Source organism: Xiphias gladius, chromosome 6 (genome assembly GCF_016859285.1).
Source record: "Xiphias gladius isolate SHS-SW01 ecotype Sanya breed wild chromosome 6, ASM1685928v1, whole genome shotgun sequence".
Lineage (NCBI taxonomy): Eukaryota > Metazoa > Chordata > Actinopteri > Istiophoriformes > Xiphiidae > Xiphias > Xiphias gladius.
This window is the reverse complement of record NC_053405.1, coordinates 25,649,657-25,661,507: the sequence shown is the minus strand read 5'-3', so window position 1 is coordinate 25,661,507 and position 11,851 is coordinate 25,649,657. Positions and strand designations below refer to the sequence as shown.

The following is an 11,851-nucleotide window of genomic DNA, read 5'->3' as shown; positions in this document are numbered from 1 at the left end:
AAACTGCATCACAAACCGTCCCGTTACACTTCACTCTTCCACTGATAGTACTAACCTATCTCTTACTATTTTTAATGGAGTGTAGACTTTAATATGTATTTTTTTTTTTTTTTTTTTTTTTGAGTAATTGGATCTGTAAAGTTTACTGTAAAAATCTGAAATATTTGTATCTTTTTTTTTTTTTTTTTTTTTTAGAAAATAATTAACAAGGTTACAGCATAATTTATATACTTAAAGGTCTACTGATGAGCTTTTCAGTTTGGATTTCTCCAGGTGCAAAGAATTAAATGAATTTTGCTCATCCATACCATTCCTTCTCACAACTGCCCCCAAGGCCTTCTGAATGGAAATGTCACTTAACTTGTTCTGGCAGTTACTCAACTGTAGGAGTTCCTTTGCTGAAAGGTTTTCAATAACCTTTTAAATTTTGTCTCGTCATTGCAATAGAATCTCATATATTTGCCAATTTCAGATTTTAGGTGATCACCATTGCTGATCAAATGATTTTGTTTGCAGGCTTTTTTACCCAATTCTGAATAAATAAAAAAAAAAATTCATGATATTTGACTTTCATGTAAAAGAAAGCTTGTTGTATTAACTCTCCAACTAAAAGCTCTACTAAAGAAGAAGGACTAATTATTAAGACTAAAGAAACTGTAACTTGAACGCACCGTAGACTGTTTTCAACGGATGGATACGTCAGCCACCGCTGATTGGTTAGGCCGAAATACCCCCCCTCCCACGTCTTATTGGATGTCGTTGGAAATGTCCCTCCTCTTTCGGAATTCCTCAGCAGGACTCTCCTCCCATTGGTCCAGCGGGTCGGAGTGCAGAGAACAACAAACAAGATAGGGTGAAGACCGTCGGGATGGATGCAGGTAAGCGAAATTTTACAGCAAAATAACGGTTTTTCCTCTCCCGTAGCGAGCTAGTCTAGCCACAAAATACTCACAACATCGCCTTTTCATGCCTGGCAACAAATAACCTGCTCTGTCATGACAGCATTGCCATTTCCAGCCACCAGTCCAACACAGAGCCTCTTTGCTTTGTAGCCTCGGTGACGTTAGCCTGCTAAAGTGATGACTAAAGCTAATTGCTAACTAACGTTAGCCGGCTGTTATTGCTAAATGTGGTGGTTTCCCCGCTTTGACAGCTCGCTGTACAGCTGTATAACTTCCTGTGTGGTATCCAGATGGAATCCGTACTAGTGACATGTGTTGCTCTTAAGTTTCTCTCTTAATAATTTGTCTTCTGTCCTCGGTTTGACTGTGCATGCTAACGGTATGTTACGCCCAAGATGAACATCCCGATGCACTGTCACCACCTCATCAATTATGCTACGTTGCTGTTAACACCGGGAATGCTATTAACTATGAGAGAGCCTATCTGTCATGAATCAAGATTCATGTAGATAAGTAATAGCACTAAGAGAAAGCGAGCAGACGTCCTATTGCATTTGCTTCCCTTTCGACTGAAAATATATCCCCTCATCATTGAACGCTATCTTGAATCCCAGCTCTCTGTGTCTGAGCCAAGTAACTGACAGGTAGTGAGCTAGCTCGTCAACTTTTCCCGTCTGGTGTTAGTTATGTGGATAATGTTATGGTGGTCTTATTGATGCTGGCACAAACCACAGAAACACTTTTTAAAAACTTGTGGGCACGAGCATAGTAACAGGCACCAGTTGACCAATAGGAAGTGTACCCTTTAACGGTGTCCTGTACTGTTGAGCCCAGTTTTATACTTGGCTTTGCGCCTAGTGTTTCCAGTGACGAGTCTGCAAACACAGACTGTTACTGTGACTGCCCTTTGCCACCACACTTTCTTAAACGCATCCACATAGGTACTTATTTTCTAACTTATTACAAGCTGATTGAACAGGGGAGCCCTTTTTCAGACACTGATATGTTTGATATATTTGTTTGATTTGTCAGTTTGTTATGTTTGTTGTACATATTGTTATGTATCCTTTGTTATTAAAGGGGCACTCCACTGATATTACACATTAAGTTCAGTTTACTTGTCAGTACTTGTCAATTAAGTACAAATTAAGAAGATGAAGAAGAAGAAGAAGCATGGGTTTAAATATACTTTTAGTATATTACTTTTTAGAGATAGGTGTATATAGAACATCCTTCGTGGAAGTGACTGGTATTATTGTCAAGCCACTAATGGATGCTCCATCTTTACTCCCTGACAGATAGCTTCACTTATATCAGCTGCAACAAGTTGCTAGTTATCCACAACAAAGAACACCCAGCAGTTTTTCCCTTGTAATTTTCCACAGGCTTGCAGTTGACATATGTCTTCTTTTGCAGCTACCTTGACATACGACACACTTCGCTTTGGAGAGTTTGAAGATTTTCCTGAGACCTCAGAGCCTGTGTGGATCTTAGGGAAAGAATACAATGCACTCAAAGGTAGGACTTTGGAATATATGTGTATGTGAGAAAGAAAATAGTGAGCATTTAGGTTACAACTAATCATATTTGCGATTACACACTTAACTTTCTTGATGTATTGTAACATGGTTATTTCTGCTCCTCATGTAGAGAAAGATGAGATTTTATCAGATGTCACTTCACGACTGTGGTTCACATACAGAAAAAATTTCCCACCAATTGGTAAGTGAAGACAATAAATGTATGTTTTAGTTTAGCGCCTCATCTACCCTTGATGAGTTTTGAGATTCGAGTCAACTTGGTTTTCATCTCTAGTTACTAAAGGGATTTCATGGATGATTCTTGTTACAGGTGGGACAGGACCAACATCAGATACAGGATGGGGATGTATGTTACGATGCGGCCAGATGATCCTAGGCGAGGCCCTGGTGTGTAGACATTTAGGCAGAGGTAAGACAACTTGAAGAATACCAAAACAATGATATAGATATTTACGTTTTATAGATAGATAAAGGTGATACCGGATTTCATCACTGTGTGACACTAACAGCTCTTCTCCAGTGAGTAGACTATAGCAACACAGAGCTCGTTTTACATAGGCTTAATAACTGGCTTTGTGTTCTCAGACTGGAGATGGGCCAGAGGCGAGAGACAAAGAGAAGAGTACATCAGTATTCTCAACGCCTTCATTGACAAAAAAGACAGCTATTATTCCATCCATCAAATTGGTAAGTAGTGATTGTCAAACCCTTCCAATTATATTGAGAGCTCACTCAGGCAGTCCTAAAACAGTTTGCATAAAGTTGGTCTTGTGTTCTTAAATGCTGCAGCCCAAATGGGAGTTGGAGAGGGAAAGCCTATAGGCCAGTGGTATGGACCAAACACAGTTGCCCAGGTTTTAAAGTAAGTACTGTAAGGAAGATGCAAGTTCTATTTGTTTCCAGATGTTTTATTTTAGGGCTGCAACCAATGAATGTTTTTATTACTAATTACTGTGTTGTTTATTTTTGCAGTTAATGTAGAAAAAATGTGTAAAAATCCTACCACAAGTCTTCAAATTGTACGTTTTATCCTTGTCCAACACACAAAGATATTCCATTTACAGTGATATAAAAGAGACAAATATGGCAAATCCTCACATTTGGAAAGCTGTAATCCATGAATTATTGGCATAATTGCTTTATAGCTAAAAGAATAAAGGTGCCCTAAAGAAATATCTTGTAAACAAACAAGGGTTTTATTACCTATTCAGTGTAACTCACCAAAACGCAATATGTGTATCCTTGAGGTCTAACAAATATGCTGAATACATTTCCTTCCTCTCAGAATACTTGCAAAGCAAATGTCTTTTTCACTGCCTTTGTTCGCATGTCGCTACATTTTAGTGCATTTCAACTACCGACTGTCAATCAGCTGGATAGTGTGAAACTGGCAGCAGGAATGTGTATTGTGTCACGCTTGCGCGTGCATCCTTGTGCTCAAGCACAATACAAACAAAACCAGGACACATTCGTAAAAACATTGCTCTACAACATTTATAATGAGAAACTCCACAAGGTACCTTTCATTCAAATTTTATAATTTCTGTGAAGAACAGATTTTCTGCCAATCAGGTGACTAATCACTTCATATTTGTATCATTTGATTAGATTTTATATTTTCATTTTCACATAAATATTGCAACTGCTGTCATAACTAGGAAATGGGAAAAGCATATCAGCAAAGTTTCATTGAATCTAAAAAAAAGCAACCTGTTCTCCCAAAAGGCTGTAAGGGGGCAGAACAGAATGCTGCATGTGTTGACAGTGCTGTATGAATAAGAATTAGCTGAGTAACAGCTCTGGACAAAACGGTCAGCCAAATGAATAAATGTCAATGTAAAACTCTTCCTCTGCATAACAGACATTCAGTCAGTGTGATTGAGACACACACTGTGAGATACTTAGTTGTTTGTATCGCATCATATTTCATTGCCCTGTCTCCTTTTTCCACTCTGTACCGTATTGACTACACACTGTCAAACAGTTAAAACAAAAATAGGATTCTTTACTCTTGAGGAGGTTTAAAAACAAATAAGAAGTGTCCCTCAAACTTGGTAAAGCCCAAACGTGTGACTGTCTCAATGTGCTGTCTTGCTCTCAGGAAGCTGGCAGTGTTTGATACATGGAGCAGATTAGTTGTACACGTGGCGATGGACAACACTGTGGTCATCGAGGAGATCAGTGAGTGCAGCTGTGTTGCAGCTTTGTGCTTGAGAGTTTTTTCCTGTTACCATTCATTAGCATAAGCAGTTCAAATGTCACTCCACAAAGTAGCTGAGGGGCCACTGTCAGTATTTTACTCCAGAGCACCTCTGTCTTGAGTCTATTGCATGAACTAATGTTAAACTGGTTCAGTGTAGTTTTCTTAATATAAACCACAAAGTGAACCTAAGAAACATTTCTCTTGTTTTGCAGAGCAGACAATAGTAATGTTTAATAATTTTGTGTTTTAGTGATTTATTTTATTTTTTAATTTTTTTACTGCAGAGCGTCTCTGTATGCCCTGGCTGGACATTGCAGGAGCCTGTGGAGAAGCAGAGGGAGTGGGGGAACTCAATGGCTGCCTCGAGGGCGCGTGTGCCCTGGCTGAGGAGACGGCTTTCTGGAAACCTCTGGTATTGCTCATCCCCCTCAGGCTGGGTCTGAGTGATATAAATGAGGCCTACATTGAAACCCTCAAGGTGTGTATATTCATTCTGTATCTATTAAAATAATTATTCCTCAGTCTCACAAGTTTGCTAAGGGAGATTGGAAACCAGTAAACTAATAAACTTTGTAATTTACAAAATGAGAAAAGTGAATTTACTCCCTCGGTAATCCAACACAGCTAATATCAACATTTATTGTTGTCAAAGTTATATTATTCATGGGTGGTGATGCATTGCAGACTTCAAGTTAGTCTGTGTGCAACATAAACATACTTTGGACAAAAAGTCTATGTGCTCTCAAACATTTTGGCAAATCTCTGTGAATATGTAATTGCGGTTAGTACACAGACACAGCAAATGCCACTCCAAGTTTGAAAAAAATGTGGTTGGCAGTTGCACAGACTGGGCACAGCTTACTTGTTTGTGATTGGCTCCAAATATTATTTTGTCTGGGGAACCCAATCTTGATATTGTATTATCTGCTTCTCAGTGGATGACAGTTGAAATCATTTTGAAGTATAAGTAACATTTACAATAAACATCAAGACATATGCTGATTAAATTGTGGTGACGCAGTGCTGTCAGGGTATGTGCAACCTACAATTCAAAATGAAGACACACTGTAGTGTTCATTTAAGTAGCACCAAATGATGGGGGTTTGTACACTGGAATCCATGAATTGACCTGGTTTTGAATTGACCCTCCGGGCGACTCCTTGATGTGTTTTGTCCACAGTGCAAACTACACTGTCTGAATGACGTGCAACTTCCCTAAAGCAGCTACAATCAGTATTTTATATTAACAATGGATCACATGGCTACTAGTACATGTAAGGGTTTGTTTGAAGTGACAAGCTAACAGAGAGTTATCACCTGACTCTACAGCTCCTCTCAGCTCTACAGACCTTTACAGCATTATATTAAGCTTTACTCCTTGTTTTGGTTTATCCGCCTGCAACTTTACTTTTTTAAATTCAATCCCTCATAGCATTGTTTTCAGCCGTAGCAGGCAGCTGTTTTCAGCAAAAGAATCTCTGAAAATCCACTGTACACTAGCTGGCCAGAACCAAAAGTTCGTGTCAGTAAAGTCTCTATTTAGCAGCTGAAGAGCCAGATATTTTTCTCAGGAATTGGTGGAGCCCAAACCAGAGCTAAAAGAGATTGAATAGTGGATTTATGTTCATCAGGTGGCCAGAAACGTGACTCCAGATGAATGTTAATGTTGTGCCATGTCTGCTGGATGTGTTTGCTAACAAGTTCATCCCCAAGAGGCCTTGGAAAATCGGAGTGGTTTGTAGCAAATTGCATTAAAAAAAAAAAAAAAAAAAAAAAAAGAAGTAAGTTACCTGTTGCTTAAATTAACAATGAGGCAAATTCAGCTATAGCTGGGGTGAGATAAACCCTCTTGTCTCTTTTCACAGCAATGCTTCATGCTGCCTCAGTCCCTGGGTGTTATTGGGGGAAAACCCAACAGTGCCCATTACTTCATTGGTTATGTCGGTATGTCTGGTCTCTGTGTTTATTTGTGTAATAAACACCCAACTGCATTGCAAGCAAACTCATGCTCACCATATTAATTTTACTTTTAGTCCAATCTGTTGCTGAACATGCTTCTTTTTTTTTTCTTTTTCTTCTTCAGGAGAGGAACTGATCTATTTAGACCCACACACCACACAGCCTGCAGTAGAGCCGTGTGAGGACAGCCAGGTCCCCGATGAGACTTACCATTGTCAGCACCCACCCTGTCGTATGCACATCTGTGAACTGGACCCATCCATTGCAGCGGTAGGAATGGCAGGGAGGATTTTATAGCCCAGATCTTTTGTATCTCAAACTAAAGCCCATTGTTAATTGTGACTGAGCAGGCAGAAAAATTTTTACACTAACTCAGATGTTCCATAGCCGATTGTTTTTTCTTTTTCTGGTGTCTGCCAGGGTTTCTTCTGCAGAACAGAGGACGAGTTTGATGACTGGTGTATGCGCATAAGAAGGGTATGTCTGGATCTGTGTGAACACTGCTCTTTTGTTGCTCCCGTGATTTGTCTAAATCAGTTTAAATAAAGCCTCACGGTCATCATAATGAAGCATAAATGAAAAAATGTCCTCACTTTCTAGCTGTCCTGCAAAAGAGGGGGCCTGCCCATGTTTGAACTAGTAGACAGTCAGCCCTCTCACATGGTCAGCGTGGATGCCCTCAACCTTACTCCTGGTAAATTAACTGCATTTTTTTTTTTTCAACATATATTCCAAAAACTTGGTTAATGAAAATGAATTTCAATGTATTTTTTCTTTGATGTGTTGACGCTCCCTTCACAGATTTCTCCGACTCTGACCGGTTGGAGCGGTTCTTTGATTCAGAGGACGAAGAGTTTGAGATCCTTTCCCTGTGAGGAACATATGAACAATGATTTACTGTTCTCGACAGAAGGCGAGAGATTCTCTGTCTCTTCTCTGTATCGGAAGGGAAGCCTGAGAGGATGAACATTATTTGGGGACCTCTTGAGCCAGTCCAGCTCCAATGGTGTAGTCAGTGTGTGTGTGTCACACAGTGTTCTTCAACCTCCGATTGCTCTCTGTATCCAACATTGAGACTGCCTGGTGGAAGCCGTAGCAGGAGCTCAGGATAAATTCTGTCTGCACATCTTCACATACATGTGTTTCCATTTGAGTCTTAACACTTTAAATGTTTATTCTGAAGTGATATGGTGCCTTTCCCTGACTCCATAAGTAAAATTGCCATAACAGTTTTATGTTGTATAGAACACATGGTTCATAATGCCCATGGCTTACGCGGTCTGTCACTAATAACTGAAGTCTGTAACAGCCTGTAATGAAATCAAATTTAGTCAAATTTCAAGACAAGTTGTATTAATTGTTCATGCAAAGTTTCCTTGCCAAGTCTGAACATATACACTAGATCATTTGAAGATTATTTATTTAATCAACAAAATATATAGACAGGTGAAAGAATAGACATGTATGAGGATTAAAACTAAAAATAAAATCCGAATCTGATATTTGACAACTGTATATCTCTCTTCAATTTCAAGACAGTGTGATATTATATTTGCATTTATCTTCTGCTTTCAATCAAGCTATAGCAACTAAAAAATTTGGCTAAACAAAGTGTATAGTGTGCAAAAGAGAATTATTATAGCAGATAACATCAACAACAATAATAATAATACAATAACTACATAGTATTATACAGAGTGTTTGGTCTTAAAACAGCAGTTTCACCCAAACTGGTTTACGTTCACTTCCATAGCTCACCAATCGGCAGGTTCTGAGCTGTGTTTATAGTACTATGGCTGTGGTTGATGATGTCCTTGTGCACATCCTCAACACTCTGAGAAGCATCAATTACCTAGAACAGACAATTTAGATCACAGCGTGTTAAAATATGATCATTTTAATCGTATTTAACCTATCTACTCGGAATAAATTTTCAATCCAGGCGCGACTCATACCTGCCAGTTGATTGAGGGATCTTTCATCAGCTGTTCAAATTTCTGTTGAACTTTTCTCTGGAAAGCGTTGGTCTCATATCTCTCTTCTCCAAACTGACCTCTGAGAGCAGCCTCAGAAGGGCTGAGCTGTAGAAAAACAACGAGGTCCGGCTTTGGCAGTCCAACATCAGGTTTCATGCACCAGTCTATACAGAAGTCCTGGAGAAGACAGAACAGGTCGAGCTAGCTGTTGCGCCTTTCATAACCCACATAAGGATACTGTTTGATGGATGCAGAGTTTGGACAGCTAAGAAAAGTCTCACCGGCTTGGCACTGGTGAAAGCAACTCCAGAGAAGGCATATCTATCCACAACCAGAATGGTGCCTTGCTCCAGCTTCTTCTTCATTAAAGGTCTGTGGGTCAGAATCATTTTATTATGCTGCATAAGAAAATTCAGGCTGGTGATATTCTATATTTTTGTTATTGTCGACAAATCCCAGAAAAAGATCAAAACCATCAATGTGTTTTTGAGCTACTATACTGGACACTTGGTCACAAGAATCCAGTATAGTAGAATTTAAAATAAATAAATAAAAGCTAAATAAGTGTGTGAGGGATTGACTTAAAAAAATACAGCGCTGTGTTCATGGTAATGAAGGCACTTGTCATGCAGTGCAATATTGTGGCACAAAGGAATAAGACACATCAGGATTTGACTACACGATTTGGTATTTTCATGTTATTTGCTGACAATAAGAAAAATACAGGTTGTCACAACATTTATCCCTTGATTACTGGAGTATTTACATTTTGAGAGACTTCTATTTCACTGCATTTAATTCCATAGTTTTACATGCAAAAGATGCATTGAGCTAATAAGATACAACCACTGCTTATAGTTTGTTTGGATCAAAATATAAATGCCAGAATGTATTAAAAAGTGCATTTTTTGGGGGGATGTACTTTTTCATTTCGAACAAATGAAACTCCAGTGAAAGAACACCTTATTTTCTTTTCTGACACAGGAAGGGGGTGATGCCCAAGGTTTCATGCCAAATAGGCAGATTTTTATATATATATATATAAAATAAATGGACGCAGGTTTCTAGACCCCTTCCTCTGAAATCATCAACACAGTATGGCACCAATTGCATTTGAAATTTAACTTTTAAATACTTTTGCCTTTACATCCTCTCAACTTGGGCAAATAAAACCAAAACTTTCTGAAATGCTGTATACCACAAGTAGAAACCAGGGCTGTCCCCTAAACGCCTGAATTCGTTTTTAGCTGCGTCTTTGTAGACAAAGCAACGCAGGATAACAGCACTGCAGTGTCTAGATTTTTACACAAGTTGCGTCTCAAAGTTACCTAACGTTACCTCCAAAAGTAACTGTAATGGAGACATGTATTTTTGTTATTTGGCCGAACTGACCCCAAACAGCTGAATGCGTCACTCTTAATGCCGAGTACTTTTTTTTTTTTTTTTTTTTTTTTTTAAAACAGACCTTTTTCAGATGTGAAATTTTCACTCATAGCAGGAAAAGCACAGGTGGAGTTGGGAACATTATCGATGACTCGCTTCTCCTGAGTGGAACAAGGCCATCATATGTTATTTAAGACACCGGCGCTTTTCGTGCTACCGCCGGCGTGAACACGGCTTTCACTTACAGTGAACGCTGAAGGCAGGACTTTGAATTCTGTCTTTTTGAACAGTGCGTCGTGGCTACTTGGCGCAAAGGGAAGGCACTGCAGTATTTCCCCACGATAAAGCAAGAGTCTTACACCAGTTCCCAGCGGTTTGCAGAGAACAGCAGGTGCACCGTGTGGTCCTCCAAATCACTCTTGTTCTCCAGGTAGGCGCCGATCAGCTCTCCAATTTTCGTGGTTCTGTCTGCACCAAGGGAATCACACCACGGAACATTACGTTGACGTTACACGGTAGCGAAATGTCCTACTTCACACTACACGACTGCTCGGGGGTTGCCAGTTAACAGCCAAACCACAGTAATGTTGACGTTAAGCCATAGAAAGTGACAAAAAACTAATCACGCCTCACCGGGGAACCTCATCATCTCTGCGGGCCGACCGCTTTGTTGCAGCGCCTGAACCAGCTTTTTGCACTGCGTCGTTTTCCCGGCCCTGTCCACCCCCTCCAGCACAATGAGCGCTCCTCTTTTACACGCCATTGCACCCGGCTGGTTGTTTTCGTGAGATTTCCAGAAAGGGAAATGCGAGCAGACTTTCGCGGTAATGCGCAACAAACCAGCGAACTGGCCCTCACCATTTACCCGCCTTTTGCTGGCGCCAACTACCAGGAAGTACGATGACGCACTTCCTTTTCCGGTTAGCCTTTTTTTTAATTTCCGGTTTGGTGGGGGACGTTATATGCGTCATATATTCAATACGCCTAGCCAAAACTAATGCAGTCTAATCCAACACTCCTGCAGTAACTTTCACGAAGGTTATAATATTAAGTTTTTGTCGAAAAAGTAGTTTGTTCTTGACAAAGAGGGTTCTTATATATTCATCAACCATTGCGTTAAAACTTTGAATTGATACTTCCGTTATTAAAGACACTTAATATTAAATCTGCCTTTGTTTTTGTTGTTTTTTCAAGTATTTCCTGTATATTGTTTCATGTTGATTGCAAACTCCGTTTACACAGTTTAAGACTTTTGATAGGATAAATGTATCAAATTCACGTCCACATAATACGTAAATCTGCAATGCATAGCAATGCTGAGTTTACACAACGGAGCAGCTGGTATTAATGTTCTTTTTGAATTGAAGATGAAAGGGAGCTGAGTAATTTTTTATGGAGTCATTTATGCGTAACCCCGTCATCCCCGTTCGTTTCCAGCGAATATTTTCAACCACAGTGCGACATACTCAAGAAAGGGGTTGTCATGTTTTTTTTCGTGTGTTTTTTTGTTTTTGTTTTAAGTGCTTTAATTTGCTGTTACTTTTAGTCTTGTTGCTCAGATGGTAGGATAGCACATATATCAGCATTCAGCAACTCCCACAAAGCTTTGAGCCGTGTACCAGTAGCTAAGGTTCATGGGATGTGTAGTTTTTGAATGAGAAGAAGCGTGTTTTTTGTTGTATTGTTGTTGTTGTTTTTGTTGTTTCCCTCTGTTAAATTATGTTTTGGATATTGACAGAAAAAAAACAAACATGTTTGAGGTTTTCAGTAAAATGGAAGACGCCCATCATGTGAAAACCAACTGGTGTAAAGTTAACTAGGAAAGAGGACTAGCTAGGGTATCTCTGTTGTACACATGAAATGTATCTATTATACCATTAAGAGTGG

At 39.4% G+C, this 11,851-nt stretch overlaps 2 protein-coding genes across 2 annotated transcripts; one reads left to right on the top strand and one right to left on the bottom strand.

Annotated features, from left to right (window-relative positions):
• The first annotated feature begins 788 nt into the window (after positions 1–788).
• atg4b (autophagy related 4B, cysteine peptidase) lies at positions 789–7,833 on the top strand. Its single transcript, XM_040128976.1, has 13 exons — positions 789–878; positions 2,319–2,420; positions 2,553–2,624; positions 2,754–2,852; positions 3,029–3,130; positions 3,233–3,305; positions 4,545–4,624; positions 4,931–5,124; positions 6,512–6,590; positions 6,730–6,875; positions 7,026–7,082; positions 7,206–7,299; positions 7,407–7,833. The coding sequence occupies exons 1-13, from the start codon at positions 869–871 to the stop codon at positions 7,478–7,480; spliced, it is 1,182 nt and encodes a 393-aa protein (XP_039984910.1). The 5' UTR covers positions 789–868; the 3' UTR covers positions 7,481–7,833.
• Positions 7,834–8,008: 175 nt separating this feature from the next.
• On the bottom strand, positions 8,009–10,890 carry dtymk (deoxythymidylate kinase (thymidylate kinase)). Its single transcript, XM_040128977.1, has 5 exons — positions 10,598–10,890; positions 10,324–10,432; positions 8,863–8,953; positions 8,561–8,758; positions 8,009–8,457 (listed from the first exon to the last, which is right to left on the bottom strand). Exons 1-5 carry the CDS (start codon positions 10,725–10,727, stop codon positions 8,347–8,349), a joined length of 639 nt encoding a protein of 212 aa, XP_039984911.1. The 5' UTR covers positions 10,728–10,890; the 3' UTR covers positions 8,009–8,346.
• Positions 10,891–11,851: the final 961 nt, after the last annotated feature.

Excerpts from the sequence above, each read along its gene's own strand:
- atg4b (XM_040128976.1), top strand. Across the intron at positions 2,421-2,552 it reads AGAATACAATGCACTCAAAG|AGAAAGATGAGATTTTATCA; the intron begins GTAGGACTTTGG and ends CTCCTCATGTAG. Across the intron at positions 5,125-6,511 it reads CCTACATTGAAACCCTCAAG|CAATGCTTCATGCTGCCTCA; the intron begins GTGTGTATATTC and ends CTCTTTTCACAG.
- dtymk (XM_040128977.1), bottom strand. The coding sequence starts at position 10,727 with ATGGCGTGTAAAAGAGGAGCGCTCATTGTGCTGGAGGGGGTGGACAGG. Across the intron at positions 10,433-10,597 it reads AGAGATGATGAGGTTCCCCG|ACAGAACCACGAAAATTGGA; the intron begins GTGAGGCGTGAT and ends CCCTTGGTGCAG. Across the intron at positions 8,954-10,323 it reads GCAAACCGCTGGGAACTGGT|ACCTTTAATGAAGAAGAAGC; the intron begins GTAAGACTCTTG and ends TCTGACCCACAG.